Here is a 22,158-nt window from a genome sequence, read left to right on the forward strand (position 1 = left end):
ACATACATACATACATACATACATACATACATACATAACATACATACATACATACAGACATATATATATATATATATATATATATATATACATATATATATATATATATATATATATATACAGTTATATATACAGTTATATGTGATTTTTCAGCATCATTACTCCAGTCTTTAGTGTCACATTCTTATATGCTGATTTGGTGATCAAGAAATATTTCTTATTATTATCAATGTTGAAAACAGTTGTATTGCATATATTTTTGTAGAAACCACAAAATATGTTATAAAATAAACCACAAAATATTAAGTATTTTTTGTAGAAACCACAAAATGTCAAAACATAAACCACAAAATATTTCATATATTTGTAAAAAACAAAACAAAAAAAACAACAACATATATTTGTTATAAAACAAACCACAAAATGTAATAATATTTTAGGATTTAAAAAAATATATAGAATTACTGTCACTTTTGATCAATTTAATGCATCTTTGTTAAATAAATTATTATTAATTGTTATACATTTATATTTTAGATCATGTTTGATGTGTTAATTAAATGTTTTTTTAAAGCCCATCTAAATGTGACGTATTTCCTTAACATGACGTTTTGGGCACACTATACGTGACATAAGTGAAATTTTAAATGAAAGACTGCAATCATTTTATTGCAGCATGAAAGGTGACAGCTGGTCAAAAAGTTAATTTAGCGACATCAATGAAAAAGGAAAGATGTTTTAGGGTAGTGCCATTTAAAACATTTTAATTATGAAAACAACTTTTATTTGTAATGAAGTGCTCTGCCAATTAATTACGCGAGTTACGAGTCACGTATGCCCATTTTCCACAAGTTGATATGATTTTTTAGGATCTTAATGAAAAGTATTAACCCATACTTTGGTTAAAATTGCTCAATGGTAGTGTAAAACAACACCCATTTTACCCTGTCAAAAAGAGTTCTGTTCACACCGTTTCGGTGCATGTCCCTTTAAATGCTAATGAGCTCTGCTCACCCCACCCCTATCTTCCATGGGGTGATGAGCTGTTCCCTGAGACTGTTAACTTTAGCCGCATTCATCATGGAACTTGCTAACTAGCACATTATTAGGAAAGGTGATTTGCAAAGATTCATAAACATTCTTATATGCTGATTTGGTGATCAAGAAATATTTCTTATTATTATCAATGTTGAAAACAGTTGTATTGCATATATTTTTGTAGAAACCACAAAATATGTTATAAAATAAACCACAAAATATTAAGTATTTTTTGTAGAAACCACAAAATGTCAAAACATAAACCACAAAATATTTCATATATTTGTAAAAAACAAAACAAAAAAAACAACAACATATATTTGTTATAAAACAAACCACAAAATGTAATAATATTTTAGGATTTAAAAAAATATATAGAATTACTGTCACTTTTGATCAATTTAATGCATCTTTGTTAAATAAATTATTATTAATTGTTATACATTTATATTTTAGATCATGTTTGATGTGTTAATTAAATGTTTTTTTAAAGCCCATCTAAATGTGACGTATTTCCTTAACATGACGTTTTGGGCACACTATACGTGACATAAGTGAAATTTTAAATGAAAGACTGCAATCATTTTATTGCAGCATGAAAGGTGACAGCTGGTCAAAAAGTTAATTTAGCGACATCAATGAAAAAGGAAAGATGTTTTAGGGTAGTGCCATTTAAAACATTTTAATTATGAAAACAACTTTTATTTGTAATGAAGTGCTCTGCCAATTAATTACGCGAGTTACGAGTCACGTATGCCCATTTTCCACAAGTTGATATGATTTTTTAGGATCTTAATGAAAAGTATTAACCCATACTTTGGTTAAAATTGCTCAATGGTAGTGTAAAACAACACCCATTTTACCCTGTCAAAAAGAGTTCTGTTCACACCGTTTCGGTGCATGTCCCTTTAAATGCTAATGAGCTCTGCTCACCCCACCCCTATCTTCCATGGGGTGATGAGCTGTTCCCTGAGACTGTTAACTTTAGCCGCATTCATCATGGAACTTGCTAACTAGCACATTATTAGGAAAGGTGATTTGCAAAGATTCATAAAAAACCTTATACTCACTTCTTCTGTAGGTGAAGCTGGATCAAGAATCATTCGCGCGAACATAAACACATTTAGGTAGATCGGGGGGTGCATTCCCTTCAAAAACAAAAGTAATCCTCTGCGTCTTCAGCGGCTCAGATGTCGGGAGTAAATGACGACTGCTATGTTCATTATTACATCCAACATTAGAACACCTCAATTGCTTAGGAGCCATTCTTGTTTACTCTTGCTCCGGTGTCGAAGCAATGGCGGACTGTGTCCAGCTCACTCAGGGCAGTTCTAAGGTAAAACACCAGGGTCAATCAACAATCGTGGGAGCGGCCTGGGTCTGTGTGACGTCACACAGCCAAGAATCTCTGAACAGCTTTATCTGAGAAAGGGGTTATGATTTTGGGGGATTAAAAAAAACCTGTTGATTTTTAACAATATAGGGTGGTTGTGTTCACACACTGCCAAGACACATTGCAGTTCAAACAAAATGTATAAGTAAATTTTGCATCCGATTACCCCTTTAATATACATCTGTTTAGAGTAGGATTTTGGACCAGTGAAATTTCACTGTGGGCAGGCCAATTGCAAACTGATGAAAATGGAAACCAAACAACCAACAAAGTTCCTTGTCATGTACTGCTGAAGTTATGCCTGATTAGGGAAAAAAAGTCAAGTTAATATGAGTTAGATTTGAATGATTTTTCATTTGCAGCTCTGTTGTGTTTGGAATCACTGGGAGATAATTTAATATGCTATTTTTGCTCTTGTGTTTATAATATTGCTGTATATCATAATCATCATATATCATAGAGTAGATGGTTTACTAATATTGTAGTATGCAATTTCTCTCACTGTAAACCATTTGGCTCTTTGGCTTGATGTTATTTAAGGTCGAATTCTTGGCACAACAGCCATCCACGAGGGGAACTCCATGCTTGAGGTTCTGAAAGTTTTCAACTAGTAAACACACTTGAATCTTGTTCTTAATCAAAAGTCAGCATCCATAGATGCAGCTTTAAGTTGATCGGCAGTAACTCTGATACACAATCATCAAAACAGTTCTATTGATATGCATTCCAGAAAAACATTCCCACTTCTGTTTAATAAAAAGGGTTCAGCACTTCATTAGTGTGACTTACAACACTTGAGATTTGCCAGCATGAATTTTACATATGTGCACGCTGTAATGAAATGCATGCAATGCTAATTAGTAAAGCTAATGTGTCTTTGGGTGCTGACGACATTAAGACCACATTAAAGAAATAGTTCACCGCAAAATTAGACTGCTGTCATTATTTACTCGCCCTCATTTTAAATCCATATGTGACACTGGACCACAAAACCAGTCATAAGGGTAAATTTTTTGAAATTGAGATGTATACATTCCATTGATGTGTGGTTTGTTAGGATAGGACAATATTTGGCAGAGATATTTTGAAAATCTGGAATCTGAGGGTGAAAAAAAAAATCTAAATATTGAGAAAATCGCCTTTAAAGTTGTCCAAATAAAGTTCTTAGCAATGCATATTACTAATAAAAAAATTTAGTTTTGATATATTTACGGTAGGAAATTTACAAAATATCTTTATGGAACATGATCTTTACTTAATTAATATCCTAATGATTTTTGGCATAAAACAAACAAAAAAAAATTTTGACCTATACAATGTATTGTTGGCTATTGCTACAAATATAACGATGTGACTTAAGACTGGTTTTGTGGTCCAGGGTCACATATAGCTATTATGTATGTTATGTATTTATTTATTTAGTTATATTCTAGTAAATATAAAGAGCTATTGCATCAGAAATAAATGTAAGGGTTTGAAACAACATGAGGGTGTATAAATGACAGAACTCCTTATTTATGTCACTATAGAAGATTTTACAAGTCAAAAGTAAAAAAAAAAAAACATTATCGAAGTACAATCAGTGTTCAAAACTGTTCTTACCCCCAACCCATTTTCTAAACTAAATGACTTTGAAAGTTTTGCGTTTCAGCCACAGGTGGTTATAGAGAGGCCAACACATTCCATAATGAACCTTTAAACCTGGGTAGAATACATCACATCCCAGCGCTGCTGCTCTCCATCTACTTAAAACTACCCTGAAGTTCATTGTGGAGTGTGTGCGTGATCAGGACGCTTTGCCAGATGTTCTCACAGTGAGCTCCTCCACCTTTGGCTACAATGTTAGCTGTGTCATCCTGACAAATGATCCTAAAAAGCATTACGTTAACCAGAAAGTACGGTGTTGGGGACATTTAAGTTTTTGAGGTTTCAACAAAGACTTTCATTTTGTAACTTATAAATCACAACCACAGACTCTGTCTATTAAACATTACCCCACCTCGGTAGTTTGCAATGCTTCATTTATCAGCATCTAAACAAACAAAACAAGACAGGCACATGATTACAGGGACATTTCGCTCCCTGCATCCCCTTATTGGCTGCAAGAGAACTGTTTGTGAGGAAACCTTCCTGTTTGTGAGTTTGGTGTTAGCGAGTCATCCATGTGCATGACCGCGGCATGGCACTGGCTTGCGGAAACGTTGCCAGTTATGTTGACTACATTCCTCCCTCAGCTCCACCCCCGACCCACTCACTCATCTGAGACGCCTGTGTTTGTCCAACCACTTGTTTTGCAAGATGAAATGGCAGCAAATCAAGCGTTCGAGTCAAATAGTTCTCATGTGTTTCCTTCACTTTGGTCCGCTACATGCTTTCTCCAACAGAGCTCCTCATTTTCATGTCTTCCACTCTCTGTTATGTGGTTGCTCTCGTCCCCCAGGCTTCTACTTTGTTTACTGACAAACCATATTGACGGAAGAACAAAAATCGAACAAAACCAGTATTGTTTCTATAATGAGTCTCTGCGATCCCAGAGTTGTGATTATCCATTTTCGCAAAAAAGCATCCGCCCCCACACTTACTCGTTGTGTGATGGTGTGAATTGCAGAAGACTTTGTTGATAAATTCACACGAAACCTTGTACGACAGTTGTTCTTTCAACCTCGCAGCATTTTACAGCGGCTTTTTATTTGTAGGCTACTTCTTCTATGAAGCTTTGCCGTTTGCGGGCTTATACAGGATATGAGATGAATTAGCTGCCATTTTCCAGACATCAGCAATGCCTCGATGGGACGCCGCTTCTCACGGTGACAGTGAAATGATCCTTCCCTTATTAAACGCCTCCATCCTTATAAAGGTGGGTAATATAGTCTCCCGCTTTTACCTGGAGGTGGGAGCCGCATTAAATATTAATTAAAAGTCACATCAGGAGCGCCATGCTTATATCAGTCTTCCCGGTCTTCAGGCGGAGACGGAAGCGATAAGTAACTTTATTACCTCCATCGTGGATGGAAGGAAGGCGGTAGGGGAGGAATAAGGGAAAAGAGGGACTGCAGAGAGGAAAGAGATTCATCTGTTGTGCAGACGCTTTCGTGATTCTGCGATGAGACTGATTTCGCTATGTGAATAGGGGTTTTATGGGGCAGAGACAGAAAAAAGAGAAAGATTATTAGAAGAATACAAGAGTAGGCTACTCAGTGCTGTGAGTTGAGGTGAAAAAGTGAAAACGAGGGCGGGGATTTTTGTGGTGTAGATTGGGGCTCTGTGATGCTTCCAGCGTTTAATTAAATCACTGGGGTTTGAGACTCACATCCTGCACCCAAAATCAACCTCCCCTTGTTTACAGTGTCCTGTTAAGGAAGGTATTGATGTATCGATAAACATCCCTTCGTCAAGGTTTTAATGAAGCTAAGCTAAATCTTTATTAAATGTGCTCTTTGAGTTAAGTTCAAACTTTTTAATTATCTAAGTTCGGAGCAAACATTACACTTGGGTTTTTCAAGTTCGGGCACTTGTATGTTCCAGGGGTTGACTTTTATTAAACTTTTTTTTCTCATGTGAAGGTCACATTAAAACGTGTAATTTTTTCATTTAACATTTGTAATTTTTGAGGGGTTTTTTGTTGTTGTTTCAGGCCTCAATGAAAATGTATTTAATAAATGCATGCTATAAATCTTATTGTGAATGAGTCATCCATTTGCAGGTTTATTTTTTAAAAAACATTTCTTGTTTGATAATCTGTTTAACTTGGATGTAAGTCACAATACTGAGGATTTGTCATTACTTCCATTTCATTGCAACTTTAAAATGCAGATATTATATTTTTACAGTATTACAGCTTTAAACAAAATTATTACAAAAAGTGTCAGCAAATAAATATTAACACTGTTTATAATATTTTTTAATACATTTCTGATTTGTAAATGAATGCATCATATGTGTTAATAAATGAATATTGTTGTGTTGAATAAATTTACAGTTATTTTGTCAAATGCAAAAAGTGTGAAAATATTATTCAATAGTGTGCATTTTATTCTTTTTTTTTTTTTACAAAGTGTTAAAATGTCATTTCCATCATGTTCATTTCCACCACATAATTCAATAAAACACAATACATAATTTGAGATATGATGGAAATTATATTGTGGTGGAAGTGTTCATGGTAATTAAAAATACATAAATATAAGATTTTTAAATGAATGCATTTAATGTATAAATAAATGAATATTGTTGTGTTTAAATGAATAAAATGTACTGTTATTTTGTCAAATTATGCAAAAAGTGTGAAAATATTATTCAGTAGTGTGCATTTTATTCTTTTTTTTTTTTTACATAGTGTTAAAATGTCGTTTCCATCATGTTCATTTCCACCACAGAATTTAATAAAACACAATACATAATTTGAGATATGATGGAAATTATATTGCGGTGGAAGTGTTCATGGTAATTAAAAATACATAAATAAATTTAAGATTTTTAAATGAATGCATCTAATGTATAAATAAATGAATATTGTTGTGTTTAAATGAATAAAATGTACTGTTATTTTGTCAAATTATGCAAAAAGTGTGAAAATATTGTTCAAAAGTGTGTATTTAGGATGCATAAAATGAAACTGAGTTTCATGCAATAGACTGAAATGTACTTTATCTAGCTTGCTTTTATTTGAGCTGATCCTGTTGTTCTCTTTGTCCTTCGCAGGTATGGAAAAATAGTGTCAACAAAGGCAATCCTGGACAAAAACACCAACCAGTGCAAAGGTGAGTACTGCAGTTAATATCAGCTCACATTAAAAACACGCTCAGAGAGCATTCACAGTCTCACTTAAAAATAATCAATACTCCTTGTAAAATGACAGCTTTTGAAAGATTCTGATTAGTCTGGAGATTGTCTGGATGATCTTTAGAGGAGGAAATGCGTTAGCGGGATTGTGGGTGAAGTCTTTACAACCGGATAAGATGTTAGCGTGACTAACAGGGTTAGCTGCGGCGTGGAAAAGCACAGAGTTCCTCCTGTGTTGATTTGAAAAGTCCGGGCCTAGTTGTGGTGCTTTAAAAATAGCCATAGGGGCGAGGGAAGAGTCCGGCTGAAATTGATGATTTAGCAGACAGCCTCTTTTCAGGAAACACTCAGCCAGCGCTGTAAATAAACTGCCTGGCTTCCTACACAATCTGCCAAACCGGGTCCCGCAGGTTTTTCTCCTGTTTTGTGTGTATGCATGTGTGCGTCTTTCTCTTTGTCATGCTTTCTCTCTGAGGGCACATCTAATGTGTCCAAAAATGAGTATTAATGCCCACATGAGAACAGGAGAGAGAGGGAGTTTTTGGGAAGCAGAGGAAATCACTCCAGGCTTTAGAGGACTTCCACTTCCTGGAGTTAACAGCCCTCCTACTCTGCCAGGCTTCTCCACCCTGATGGGCTTCCAGCCAGGACTTATGGGAGCCAAGGATATCAGACAGGAAACGAACAAAAAGATGGATTTGCTTCATTCACGGCTTCGCTGAATCTACTTATGTTTGTCCTGCTTGTTTCTACGCCATCCTTTTTTTTTTTTTTTTGCACAGGATATGCACTGATCATTTCAAAGATATGTTGATTGATTGCAATTACAGGCCTATCTGCTGTATATTAATCCCGTATGGTAGAGTAAGCCATCGAGGGTTGTTTACAATCAAGTTTGCTCGGTCCGTTTGCTTCTGAAGATCACTCGTAAGTTATCAAGCTCTGCAACGTTTTTAATCACTCTTCTTACATGGATTGTTGGCTGTTCGTTAAACACACATGGTTTAATCGCATGTTTACTTTGTGTGTTTTGCATTAGGCAGCTAGACTCTGTAATTGCAAACTTGTTTGTGCAAAAAAACCCACACATTTTCAATTTCAGACAGCTGTTTTTTCCCCTTGTCCGCAATGACAGATGGAGAGGGTGACAGCTGTGGGGGTTGTGGGCAACATTGAGGGTGTGTTTGATTTTCTCTTTGACTCAATCACGAGCCTCTCATTAAACGGAGTGAACGTAAATATTGAACGTTGAACGTCGTACAACACACGAGCACGCCAACAAGCTCTCTCTTTCACTACCTCGCTTTCCTTTTCTAATTGGAATTATGCACAAAGGAAGAGGAGGTAGTGTACACACTCTTTTTTTCCCACAGTTTTGACATCCGAGGAAAAAAGATGGAGAGGGAGAAAAGAAAGGGAGAGAATACGCACACTCATTTGAGGCGTGTTTGTGGTTATGGATTTAATTACATAAGGCTTCCAAAACTTCATATGCGTGATGTCTACACACAAACACATGCTTTTGATCTTTTTTACCTCTCTGTCAAGTTCCTTTTCAGGCCTGTTCCGGTTCTGGCCGTCACATTGTTAATAGGAATTGATCCCTGCATTCTTCATCTTGAAACCTCTTTCTCAGCCCACTTCCTGATGGCTGCTGTTTAGCTCTTTTGGTCAGTGACCTCAGGAATGCTCGCAGCGATCTCTCAAACCAGAAGTGTTCCTCTCTCTGGATCAAGACCAGTCTACTGGAAATCCTTTTTCACACACATGCTCTGTTTTCTTAGGCTTATGAAACATCTGCAGAACTTTGGAACATCTGGATGGCTCAGTTCTCCACTGTAGAGATCTTTGTCCTGCTCCTTCACACTTCCATGTTTACCGGGAGGCTTCAAAGGGGATGGCGTGTTGTTCTATATGTAAGGTGTGTGTGTGTGCGTAAATGAACACATATGTCTGGCAGATAGAGCTGTTGGCTTCAACCGTTCGCGGCCTCTCCAAAGCTCTGCGTTCTGCCATCTGTGGTTTCGAATGTCAGTCAGGCTTTGAGAGTGTGTGTGTTTAGAGTTTAGAGAGGCTTATGGTGAGAATGCCTCCACCGAATGAAGACACACTGCCTCAAATGTGCCTCAAATGTACTGAGGGTCTTTAAGAACCTCCGCCACTGCAGTTTTTATTATGATACATCGTAAAGGAAGTCGTGGATCTTCTCTCTTGCTTGCTGCCAAATAAATGTTTGGTTAAAGAGCTGGGTGGCGGAATGGACTCTGCTGGAATAGTAACTGTGTTTTGAAACTTGAAACATGGTAACTGCTTTCTAAAGGATCTAAGCTGCCTATTAGCTGGCTGACCAGGCACCATATATAATATAATATAATATAATATAACATAATATAATATAATATAATATAATATAATATAATATAATATAATATAATATAATATAATATAATATAATATAATATAAACATAAAATAACTAAAATATATAATAATTTTAATAATAAAAAAATTACTCAACTCTTAATATGTTTCAAAATTGTATGTTTATTTCTTCTGTGGAACTTTTTTCCCCTCAAATTAGAAATCGCATGCTTCAATAATGATGTATAAGTGTCAAGTAATCAAAATAGTTTCCCAAAAGTAGTCCGTACTACTTGTGCTCTATATTCCAAATCCTCTGAATTCATACAGTAGCTTTGTGTGAGGAACAAACTCAATTTTGAGTCATTATTTAATGATAATTTTCCCATTCATTTAGCTGCTAACTGCTGCAACCTGATCATTGAATGAGTTCAGCATTAGTTTAATTTGAGAACAACTCATTCAGTCCATTTTTGTGCAATGGATCAACCGATTCTTTTAAAAGATAGATTGAAACTCAAAAGAATGATTCCTTCATGAATTGTTCAACATTACTTCTCTTATGAACATGGCAATAAGAGCAGTAAATATACTTACATGTTGATGTTCATCACAACAAGCTGTCGCTTGACTTTGAAGACTTAGATGCATGATTATTATTATTATTAATTATTAAAAATCCACCTTTTGCGTAACTGCTGCAACCTGATCATTGAATGAGTTCAGCATTAGTTTAATTTGAGAACAACTCATTCAGTCCATTTTTGTGCAATGGATCAACCGATTCTTTTAAAAGATAGATTGAAACTCAAAAGAATGATTCCTTCATGAATTGTTCAACATTACTTCTCTTATGAACATGGCAATAAGAGCAGTACATATACTTACATGTTGATGTTCATCACAACAAGCTGTCGCTTGACTTTGAAGACTTAGATGCATGATTATTATTATTATTAATTATTAAAAATCCACCTTTTGCATTGCAAGAAGGAGTTCCAATGTAATAAAATAAGGGTGAGTAAATAATAACAGAATGATCATTTTTGGCTGAACTCTTTCTTTAAGCTGGATTTCCAGCAGGGGTGAGGTCAAGCTGAATCCTTCTCTGTCCTGTTACTGAGGAAATAGTTGACAAGCATGAGCCTTGAACAAAATGGCCGTTTCCTGTCTCCCCAAGCACACACACAAACCCACACACAGACACAAGCGGCTGTGCTCAAACATGCAGACTCTCTTGTGTCGCCAACGATCAGCGTGATAAGACAAACAACGGAGCGGTCTTGTTTTGACCCTTGAATTTTAAATCTGATAAATGTGTCCGATAATGTCTGATTAATGTCCGATAAAGAATCTTCAGTTTTTGGCAAAAACACTGAGATATGTGTGTTATAGTGTGTATAAATAACTCTTATCTCACTCTTATTCTGTAAATGTGTGTGTGTAGGATATGGCTTTGTGGATTTCGACAGTCCGGCGGCGGCACAGAAAGCTGTAGCGTCCCTGAAGGCCAGTGGCGTGCAAGCACAGATGGCAAAGGTAAGCTAGGCTTTGCACCGTGTCTAAACCTTAGCAGAACAGGATGAGGATACCAAGTATATTGCTGCTATTTCTAATTATGGTGTCCCTGATGGCGATAATGATCATAGGGAAGATGTTGATGATGACGGCTGTGGTGGTAAACATCTGTGGAGGACGTATACGTATGGTTATCTGAAAGAGGTGGAAATGAACTCATGAAGCTTGATGTCCAGTGTGTGCATTCAGACTCACGCACAGTTGTTTAAAGCATCTGTCCTCTAATATTCATAAGCTTGCAGGCTGTCAGGATGCAGATGGTTTGTGTACCTGAAATCCCATTTAAATGCATGCCTGTCAGAGCTCTCTGCAACGCAGCAGGCCTCGTATGAAACAGACAGGTCATCTTACAGAGAGGAGGAGAGGGAGGCGGGGAGCCAGAGAGAGAAAGACTGGGATTTCGCTCATGTTTGCATGTTTTCTTTGGTCCGAGTAATAGAATTTACCATTTAAATTAAGCTCAATCGACAGCCTCTGTTGCGTAATGTCGATTACCACAGAAAATAACTTCGAGCTTAGTTTTTTGTAATAAAGGCCAAATTCAAAGTTAGTTCAACACATTTATGTTACAAATACTGTTGATTGAGTTTAACTTGCATTGAACCCTGGACATTGCTTTAGTGTGCTCAGCTTTCTGACTGAAACTGTTTTCCAAACTGCATCTAATTGGTAAGAAGAGCCGTTAATCATTTTGGAGGCCATTCATAGGCCCTGTTCCAAAACTAGTGAACACCTGCCTTCTAAGATACCTTCTTTCATGGGCCAGAATCCTTCACAGATGAGGCAGTCCCAGAATGCATTAGAATGTAGTAAAAATATTGATTAATGAAATGTTAATTATAAATATATATTTATATTTCCTTCAATATCAAGTTGAAGTAGTTAAAGGGGTCATTTGATGCTGCTAAAAAGAACATTATTTAGTGTTTATGCGGTTTAAGGTTAAAAAGCACATCATTTTCCACATACTGTACATTATTGTTTCTCCTCTATGCCCCGCCTTTCTGAAACGCTTCGATTTTTACAAAGCTCATAGGTCTGAAAAGCGAGGTGTGCTCTGATTGGCCAGCTATCCAGTGCATTTTGATTGGCCGAATACCTCAAGCGTGTGACGGAAATCTTACGCCCCTTACCATATTTGTGATGCCCTGTCCGGCCGGAGCGACGAGACAAAAACATTAAAACCCATTATAAACGAGGCATTTGTTGCATCCAGTGGGGACATAATTACGGATTATAATGACTTATACTGTCTTTTTACGCGTTGCGTTGCATCACGCCGTGCCGCGTAAACATAAAACCATGTCTGCATTTGTGATTGGAGAAATGACAAACAACAAGTGCTACTCTACACTGCCCAAAAAACTTGCGTTTCAATCATCAGTGGCAAATTTAAAAAAAATAAAAAACGTACTTGCAGTCTGTGAGTCAGAACAGCCGACATTATAGTCTACTCTACCAGGATCAGGAAACAGTCCTCCATAAAATGCGCTGGACACATCTGAATATTTGGGTTAAACTGTTCTAGAACAGTGTTGTAAATACAACGTAACCACTGATTTCTAGTCATGTCCTCTTTTGGAAGGCCAAACAAAGTAGTTTCGCTTTCACAACGAAACAGCGTCACACACGGCGGCCTAGAGTATGCGGAGGCCTAGAGTGAGCAGAGGCGGGCGGGCTTGAGAATGGCGCGTCCGGCAGATTCGACGAAGGAGCGTCTGGCAGGCTTGAGGCAACCACATGTGACGACCCTGGGCTGGACTCCGCTTCGTCCACGGTGAAAGCCGATCCGGCGAGTCACAGCACAAAGTTGATGTATTTCCTCAGCGACCAGCACAGACCAGCTCCAGGCATGATGAAGCGGATATCGTCCTCTTTTGGAAGGCCAAACAAAGTAGTTTCTCTTTCACAACGAAACACAGCACCTTCACTACATGACAACAACAATACTACAGCAAGAATAGAAGTTACGCCTTCTTTCTTTGCGTGAACATTTTGGCGGCGTTATGCAAATCTTCCCACATCGTGACGTAGACATGTCGGGGCGTGTTAGAACGAGCCGTTTTATGTAAGCGTGGTTGACTCTTAACTTTTATAAAGAATATCTCTTTGGATTTGAGACTTTAGTCTTTGCAACTTTACAGATCTTCTTTATGCACCAAGAGCTTGTAACACTCCAAAGAGAAAGGAAAAATTTAAATCGCATCATATGACCCCTTTAAATCTAATGAGAAACTGAATATTTTACCCAGTATTGTATTTTTATTTATTTAATTTACAATACCATTTAAAGTTTGGTGTCAGTAAGATTTTTTATATATATATATATAAGAAAGAGTGTTATTATTCAGCATAGACACATTAAATGATAATGTTCCAAAAAATTATTGTCATTAATTGTTACAAAAGATCACTATTTGTGTAGTTACTAAATGTTGTTTTGAAATTTCTATTCATCAAAAAATATCATGGTTTCCACAAAAATATTAAGCAGCACAGCTGTTTTCAACAATGATAATAATAAGAAATGTTTATTGCGCACCAAATCAGTATATTAGAATGATAATAATAATAATTTATAATATATAGTTATAATACATATATATAATAGTTTTCCAGATTTTTTAAAAATCAAATAAATGCAGCATTTTGTGAGGCTTCTTTCAAAAAATCTTTCCAACCCCAAATGGTAGTGTATTTACAGTATAAGCTTTCAAGAACTTTGCGTTGTTAATAATGTAGTGCCAGACTATTGAAATCAATTGTTGAGTCGAGTCAGACATATCTAAAAATAAAAGTACATTTATACAAATAATAAAACATTTTATTTTTTATTTAAATTTTTTTTTACAAGTATGGCCAAGTAGATTCTTGTTTAAAGCAAACACCTCACTAAATTTTGTTAGGCTTTTTAAATGTATATTTTCGTATCTTTTGTGAATTTGCTTCTGAAGTAAATGCACTGTATTTTTATATTATTATTTTTTTCCTGGAAAACAAGACAAAATACTAATTAAGAAACTTTTTTTGTTGGTAGACCGGCTATTATTTCAGTCTCATTTCAGTAGCTTTTCTGAGCTAAACATTTGAAAGTGTTATGAAGGAGATCAATTTGATTAGCCGATCTGGAGTATAAATAGTGATTGGTATGTAGCATGAGCCAATCAGCAAGGTTTTCACCCACCAGTACCTGCTTTATTAAAACAGTCAGAGCTGATGCTCAATTTACTTTCTCTGTCTGAATATTAATTTCTTGCAAATAGCTGTGCAATCTAAACATCTAAAGTTATTTCAAATTGAATTTTCACCGTGCTGTGATGTTTCTACTGGAATTCAAGAGGAACAGAGAACCGTTGAGTCCTTCCTGGGTGGAAGAAACATACTGTAGAAAGTAAACTGTTATTCAGAGGAATTTACTCTGTGGAAGATGGCCACATTCGTCTTTTTAACAATGAGAGAAGGGCAATTAAAAGAACTAAATCGCCTGGCTTAAGGCTCATTAAATTAAACAGGAGCGCAATCGAAGAGTTTCCCTCTGCCCTATTAAACCTGTTTTCATTAAGAATTCTCTCACTTTAACAGTGCCTCTGAGCAACAAAACTAGCCTCTTAAAATTATTTCGACAGTGTATCAAGCTTCTCCTGTGGTGTTTACTGCTTATTGTGGAGAATGTCTACATGGTAGACATGCAGTTTAGATTGTGGATCAAAATTTGACCCATGTTTGTTGCAGAAAGGACATATTCATGAGAATACATGATTCAAAGATGCAAACAAACCATCTAGGGTTCATGTTCACCTTTAGATATTCAAAGAATATTGCAAATGTAATATTTTGCAATGAAATGTACTTCAGACGCTTGTAGAATACTTAAGTGTTGAAATATTTATTGGACCGAAACATATACGCATGAATGCCACAGAGTAATGCGAATTGAAATGGTGTAAGAAGAAACACCGCCCCATAAACATGATATACGTAAGTGTGTGTGTATTCCGATGTCAGAACTCGGTTCAATGAACATTTACTGTCGAGTTGTTGTGGGTTTTTAAGAAACCTTTTGTTTTGGATTTCACAACCTCATTATGTGGATGGTATTCAAACTTCCAGTCCTTTCTGTTCTTGTTTGTTGTGCTAGTCTGTGACATTCTTACTGTGTCTGATTTTCTCTAAATTAACTTCAAGCAATGTCTGTTACCACTTAAACAGACAAAAAAGTCTTTCCTGAAAAGTAAGACTTTTATTTCTCATGTTTAAACAAACAAAACTAGTTTGCATCAAGCAGGGAATTTGTTTGGCAGGAATGCGTTATAATTATGATGCCATAATGAGGTGCTAGTATGGAAAACTGTAATTGTGAGGAGATTAATTATTCATGAGGCAGTATTTATGTAAATTGTTACACATACACATAAACTGTATAACAGGAGTGAACAAGGGAAGTAGAGAAAGAGTGTGCGTGTGTGAATTATTCGAGTAGTTGCCTGCAGACATGTCCTTCACATCTGAACATCTCCACACACTCTTTGTGGATCCACGTGCCTGCTAGTGATGTGTGTTTGTGTGTGCATTGATGTCTGTGTTTGTGTGTGTGTATTTCCCAGGAGAGGACTTTGGTTTTGAGTTTCCACCCTGTGTAAACTCATTTTTGCCAGAATCTTTCTACATTGGCGAATGGAATAGAATCATCATGTAAAATGTCAAATGTTCTCAGAGTCTCCATTTGAGGGCTCTTTGTTTGAATGCTATTGGTGTGTCGTATTGTTTTCTGAAATTTCTTCTTTCCGTGATAGACAAGGAACAAATTAAAGTAAAGAAAATAAAAGATCAAAGACATTGTGTGGACTGCTTTGTCATTACTGGGGAAAAATTCAGAGTTGCCATTTAGACAGATTGCACCTGGATACCAGAAAGCCTTGTGTTGATTTGCTTAAATAGGACAGGATTAAAATCACAAAGTACGTCTCTGTGGAACACAAACTTACCTGACTTTTCCCATTGAAAAAAAAACAAAAAAACAAGTCCTGTCCAAATGGGGCTTATGCGTGTTTATTGTATGCTGTCATACCATCAGTTTTTGCCTTGGCTGTTCCAAACAAATCTGTACATTCCAGAATGTCCTCATTTAGGATTTTAGCTTTTAACAAATTAGATTAGTAATTTATAATAAAATATTCAATAATATTTGTTGTTTCACCATGCAAGAGTAAATTACAGAAATTAACACAGAAGTACAACAGTAGAACAGAGAGAAAAGAGCCCTGTTGAAAAAAAACCCGCATATGCTGGTTAGGCATGTTTTGAAGCATGGAAGCTAGATTAAACTGTTCCTGAGCTGGTTATAAACTGGTTCTGAGTTGGTCCTGAGCAGGAGTTGCTTAGGACTAGCACATGATCAGCTCGTAACCAGCTTATAACCAGCTCAGAACCAACTAAAGACCAGCTCAAACCAGCCGCCATTCTTCAAAACATACCTAACCAGCATATGCTGTTTTTTTAAACAGGAGAGAACAGAAGTTGGCACCTCGGTTCATCTTTAGCCATCTTTAAAGGCTGTAATGGACTCACCCAGTAGATCTAGCTGAGTTTGGACGGCACCACTTTTTTCCACAGAAGAACGGAGTGAGCGAAGGTTCTGGAAAAAAAATGTGCACCTTGATTTGATGGAACCACCTGGCGGTATTGACTCCTGTGAACAGGAGGGAACGTAGACCTGTAGGAGTGCTGTTTCAGCCATTATCCTGAGGCCCGCGTCAAAGCTTTGAATATCAGAATCAGAATCAAAATGAGCTTTATTGCTAGGTATGTTTACACATACGAGGAATTTGTTTTGTGACAGAAGCTTCCACAGTGCAACAGAATGACAGTGACAGAACAAAAACACAGATAATAAAAGAATAAAAAGTAAGTAAATACAGAATAACAATATACAAATTGACAATTGTATGTACAGGTATATTACAATGGACAATTTTGTATGTACAGGTATATTATGTGCAAATTCGAAATGTAAACTAAGTATGTGTGTTTGATAAATAAGTATATAAGTGTATAAATAGTGTTGTGTGTTCCACAATTATTCATAAGACACAAGTCTTCATAAGATGGATTGCCTGAGGGAAGAAACTGTTCCTGTGCCTGGCCGTTCTGGTGCGCAGTCCTCTGTATAGCGCCGACCAGACGGCAACAGTTCAAAAAGGGAGTGTGCTGGATGTTAGGGGTCCAGAGTGACTTTGCCAGCCCTTTTGCTCACTCTGGATAAGTACAGTTCTTGGAGAGTAATGAGAGTTGTACCAATGATTCGCTCAGCAGTCCATACTATCCGATGTAGTCTTCTGAGGTCACTAGACAGTTATAGAAGTGCAGAGGACGGATTCAATGATGGCAGAGTAGAACTGTTTCAGCAGCTCCTGTGGCAGGTTGAACTTCCTCAGCTGGCGAAGGAAGTACAACCTTTGCTGGTACTTTTTCACAGTTGAGTTGATGTGAGTGTCCCACTTCAAGTCCTGAGAGATAGTGGTGCCCATGCAGGAATGTCTCCACTGTCGTTACAGTGCTGTCCATGATGGTGAGTGGGGGGAGTGCAGGGGTGTTTCTCCTGAAGTCCACGATCATCTCCACAAGTTTTGAGCATGTTAAGCTCCAGGTTGTTAAGACTGCACCAGACAGCCAGCCAGGTCCTTTGAAGTGCAATCTTTCGTGTAGCGGGAGAAGAGCAGTGGGGAGAGGACACATCCCTGAGGGGCACCAGTGCTGATGGTGCGGGTGCTGGATGAGAATTTTTCCAGCTTTACTAGCTGGTGCCTGTCTGTCAGGAAGTTGGTGATCCACTGACAGATGGAGGTGGGCATGGAAAGCTGAGTTAATTTGGGCAGGAGGAGGTTTGAGATGATAGTGTTAAAAGCCGAGAGTGTTGTAAATCCAAGACTGGACTTTTGGTGTTGTGTGATGAGGCTATAATGAAAATTCGCTCTTGAGTCGAATCAATTCTTGAAACGTTAGCCATTAGCATTTTAAAATGTAATGTTAGTAATCTTTTATTGATACCGCAGTCATCTTTCTGTAATTTAACAGCTTTAGATGGCCAGACATGTTTAAATGTCCTCATTAGCATTACATTATGTAACTGTTGGATTAAACTAGTCTGTCTGAATGTGTGTGTGTGTGTGTAAGTTCAGTTGGTCCTTGGCTTTTTATGAGCAGCAGCAAAGTGGTAATATTACAGGTTTTGCTGCACCTTTGGCTTCCATTATGATTTCTTTCCCCGGGCCATCAGAAGAACTGTGAACACTCAGATAATATTGTGAGGGTGTGTGTGCGTGCGGGTGAAGGTCTTTTCTTTTTATGCCTGCATAGAGATTTGCATTGTGTGCACGAGTGTGTACTTACATGTCTATGCGAACTGTAATTGTATTACCTTCATGACTTAGTAGCATTGCTTTCTTGAAGCATATTCTCATGCTTAAAAATGGTTTCGTTTTTAATATAGCCGTATAGCAGGAGGCGGAAAAATTCCCTCAGGGTATTATATGAGTGGAAGTGTGGAAAATGCTCTCATTCTTCTCCGTTCTCAATTTTGCGCGTGTCACGGCGTTCCGGTAGCGCTAAATGAGGGTGAATAATTGCTCCTTAAAGAAGAGGGCCTTTCCATCCTCACGGACACCTCGTATGAATAAACCAGTGCAACAACTTCAAATTGAAGTTAAATTGTTTCCCCTTTCTGTCTGCTGTGAGCAGACTTATCATTCCTTCACGTAACCCCAGTGGTTTCCCCATTCATGTTTTCATTTGGCCCGAAAAGTTGCAGGGAAAAGCGTTCCTTGCAGTAGAAAGTACTCATAATAACCTAACCAAGGTCAGGCTGGTAATTAGAGTGTATGTGTGTGTGTACATGTTTGCCAGTCCCCATCACACCTTAAGCCCAGACGTGAATTACGCTGTGGGAGTCTGAGCTGCACCTGTCGCAAAGATTCCTACTGCTGGGTGACTGGCAGGTCTTCCACACACAAACACACTCACGCACAGACAATTTTGTGTCTAGCCTGAGTGTTAGGAAACCTTGGAGCACACTAGTTTAGCTGAATTGCCTGAATCTAGCTTTCATTTTTTTATCCAGCTACTCTATTAAACTAGATTTTTATTATTTTCTGAAGAAAATGCATGGTGCTCGCCCAGGGAAAAGACACTGCCATGATGCTAGGGGTGGTTGCTGTTGCAATTAGGCTGCTAAGGTGCTGTGGGGGTTACTAGGGTTTCCTGTATGTGAAGATTAATAATGGTAATTTTCATGATTAAAATGACCATTTTAAATGTAAAAATGAAAATGAAGGCATCATTATATATACAGTATGGAAAATGCCAATTTTGTTGTTCAATTATTAGTTTTTATTAAAGTTTCTGTATATTTCATGTATATTTATGCATCTGGAAAAGAAAGAAAAAAAAAATATATATATACTGTATATATGTATGTATGTATGTAAGACTACAATAAAACAATTTAATTAAATTTTTAGCACATTTCCATTTGCAAATATATTTTATATAAACACACACACACACACACCTACCTCAATAATATACTGTTATTTAGTAATTTTCCCTATTTTATCATTTGCCTGATGAAAATTGTAAGTTTGATTGCGAAGTAAAGTAAAAGCACACCTTTCTTTGATGAACTATTAAAAAAATAAAATTAAAAAAATAAATAGTACTTGAGGAAACAACCCTTATGAGCAGTAGTTATGGTGCTGCTTTTCTTTTAAAATCCTATAGGATGTAAAATCTTTCATATGTTATTGCATTTGATGGTTCTTACAGTTCTGAATCATTAATATTTATTTAGTTTGCTATGGGAACGCTCTTTTTATTTGTTAGCATTCACCATTCTCAGGGAATAAAGAACTCTAAGCCAGAGACAAATAAGTTGTATTAAGTCTTTATGCAAGCGAATTACCTTTTGTAGTTGCTTAGCAAAGCATAGCACAGAACTTCCTAACTGTTCCCAGCTGTTCTTAGCACAAGTCACTCAGCCAGGCTAGAAATGGACGAGCTGAGAAATATCATGTTCCTCTTCTCCCTAAGTGTGCATACTTTATGTATAATAAAGGCAAACCACTGAAATCCAACACCATGTCGTGTTTAAAAATCCAACCACCATCGCTTCGAGATTATTCTTCTCGTTATGAGGCCGGAAAGAGTGGGGGAAGAAAGAGAAAGGAAAGATGTGATTGTGCTTTGTCTTCCACCATTGACATCAAATTCCCATTTCCTAAATGTTCTGTGAAGTGTGTTTCCCTCTCCACAGGCTCCACAGTGTGTCTGTCTGTGTGTGTGTGTGTGTGTGTGTGTGTGTGGTGTTTTGTGTTGTGTTGTGTTGTTACCGTTCGGTTTTGGTGTGGGCCCACAGTGATTGAAAACAGATGCCTTGTTTTTTTGTAGTAGTCTCGCCGGGGAAAGTAATGGACAAAGCAGAACACAGGACAGCGAAAGCATAAACGAGATCTATTGCGACACAATGAAATGGGCTCGGGAAGCAATAAGCACCAGGCGCATTCCGGTTATATAAAATGGTGGCTTCTCACTCCCTTTCACTCACAGATGATTTGTATAATATAATGCGCCTTCCTCTTGCCTACGATACTGCGTTGAGAAAAAAAAAAAAAAAACAGGCACGCCGGTAGAGTCCAATATGAAATTGAGTCACGAAGGCCTGTTGCCAATGTCTTGTTCTCTGGGTTTTGTAATTCAAAGCTTTACTCGTTTATTAGGGGTTATCTGGGATCTGGACTCTTTGTTTCAGAGGAACTTTCCCTGTTTGGGTTGTCTTTATTTTTAACCACATTTTTTTTGTTCTAATAGGTTGATTAAACTATAATGATCTATCCAAACATACCTAATGTGTGGTCTGCATCTACTTTGTTGTTCTCAGTAGTGTTTTTTATCTGCTATTTACCAGATTTGATTTGGAATACTATTGTCACTTATACTACATAACTTGCTGTAGCATATTTAGGTTCTTTTGTTGACCAAGGCTTCGTGCATTTGATCAAAAATAGAGTAAAAACAGTAATATTGTGAAATATTATTATAATTTAAAATAATGGTTTTCTATTTTAATATATTTAAAAATGTAATCTAAAGTTGAAATTGAAACCAAAATCTTTTGTGAAAGTCTTTAGTGTCACCTTTCATCAATTTAATGCATACTTGTTCAATGAAACTATTAATTTCTTTAAAAAATCTTACTGACACCAAACATTTGAGAAGTGTATATTAAATACATGTAAGTACATGCTGTAGCAGTGCTTTGATGTTAAATGATATTTAAATATATTTATAATCAACATTTCTTTGATCAATATATCTAATACATTCTGGGATTGCCTCATCTGTGAAGGATACATGTATATCCTTCATCTATTTTGCATAGTTTTTTTTAAGATCAAATAATGAATTAAAAGAAGTAGTATTCAGAATCACAGTATATATTGCTTCACATGAATTTGTAACACTTGGAATGGAAGGTGAAGTCAGATGAAGTCCATTATGGGATATGTTATCCCATTTATTATGTTCTGGTTTTATACAGCACATTTTGGCTAATGTAGCAGGACGTGTGAAAATGAGTATACTGTGCAGAGTACACATGCTGTGTATTTACACTGAGGAGAATGTGCTTTCTCATATTTTTATGACTAGTATACAAGTATACAATGCTTTAAGTTGTTAAAATGCTTTTCTTTCTCATCTAAGGCACACATTTGGCCACAATTGCGACTGGTTCCTCTTAAAAAAAACAGCTGCATGATACTCTTGTATGGTAGTATGCCAGTCCAAACACTGCTAGAAACAAGGAGGAGGATGTGGGAGTGGTGTTGCCCTAAAACATTCATGCTCACAAACAAAAGGAAGAAGGCCAAGCTGGCCCAATTGAATTATGGGTGATGTAGTCAGAATGTTAGTATCTCTGAGCCTCTATCAGCCTCTCACCAATCTCATTATCCG

At 36.9% G+C, this 22,158-nt stretch overlaps 1 protein-coding gene across 2 annotated transcripts in view; it reads left to right on the plus strand.

Annotated features, from left to right (window-relative positions):
* rbms3 (RNA binding motif, single stranded interacting protein) overlaps positions 1 to 22,158 on the plus strand; it is a 155,816-nt gene that overhangs the window by 50,944 nt on the left and 82,714 nt on the right. For both annotated transcript variants that reach the window (XM_016292450.1, XM_016292449.1), the window contains exons 3-4: positions 7,133 to 7,191; positions 11,021 to 11,112. In XM_016292450.1, coding sequence (XP_016147936.1) covers positions 7,133 to 7,191; positions 11,021 to 11,112 — 151 coding nt within the window. The remainder of the gene's footprint in view (positions 1 to 7,132; positions 7,192 to 11,020; positions 11,113 to 22,158) is intronic.

Source organism: Sinocyclocheilus grahami, unplaced genomic scaffold (genome assembly GCF_001515645.1).
Source record: "Sinocyclocheilus grahami isolate Dianchi unplaced genomic scaffold, SAMN03320097.WGS_v1.1 scaffold285.1, whole genome shotgun sequence".
Lineage (NCBI taxonomy): Eukaryota > Metazoa > Chordata > Actinopteri > Cypriniformes > Cyprinidae > Sinocyclocheilus > Sinocyclocheilus grahami.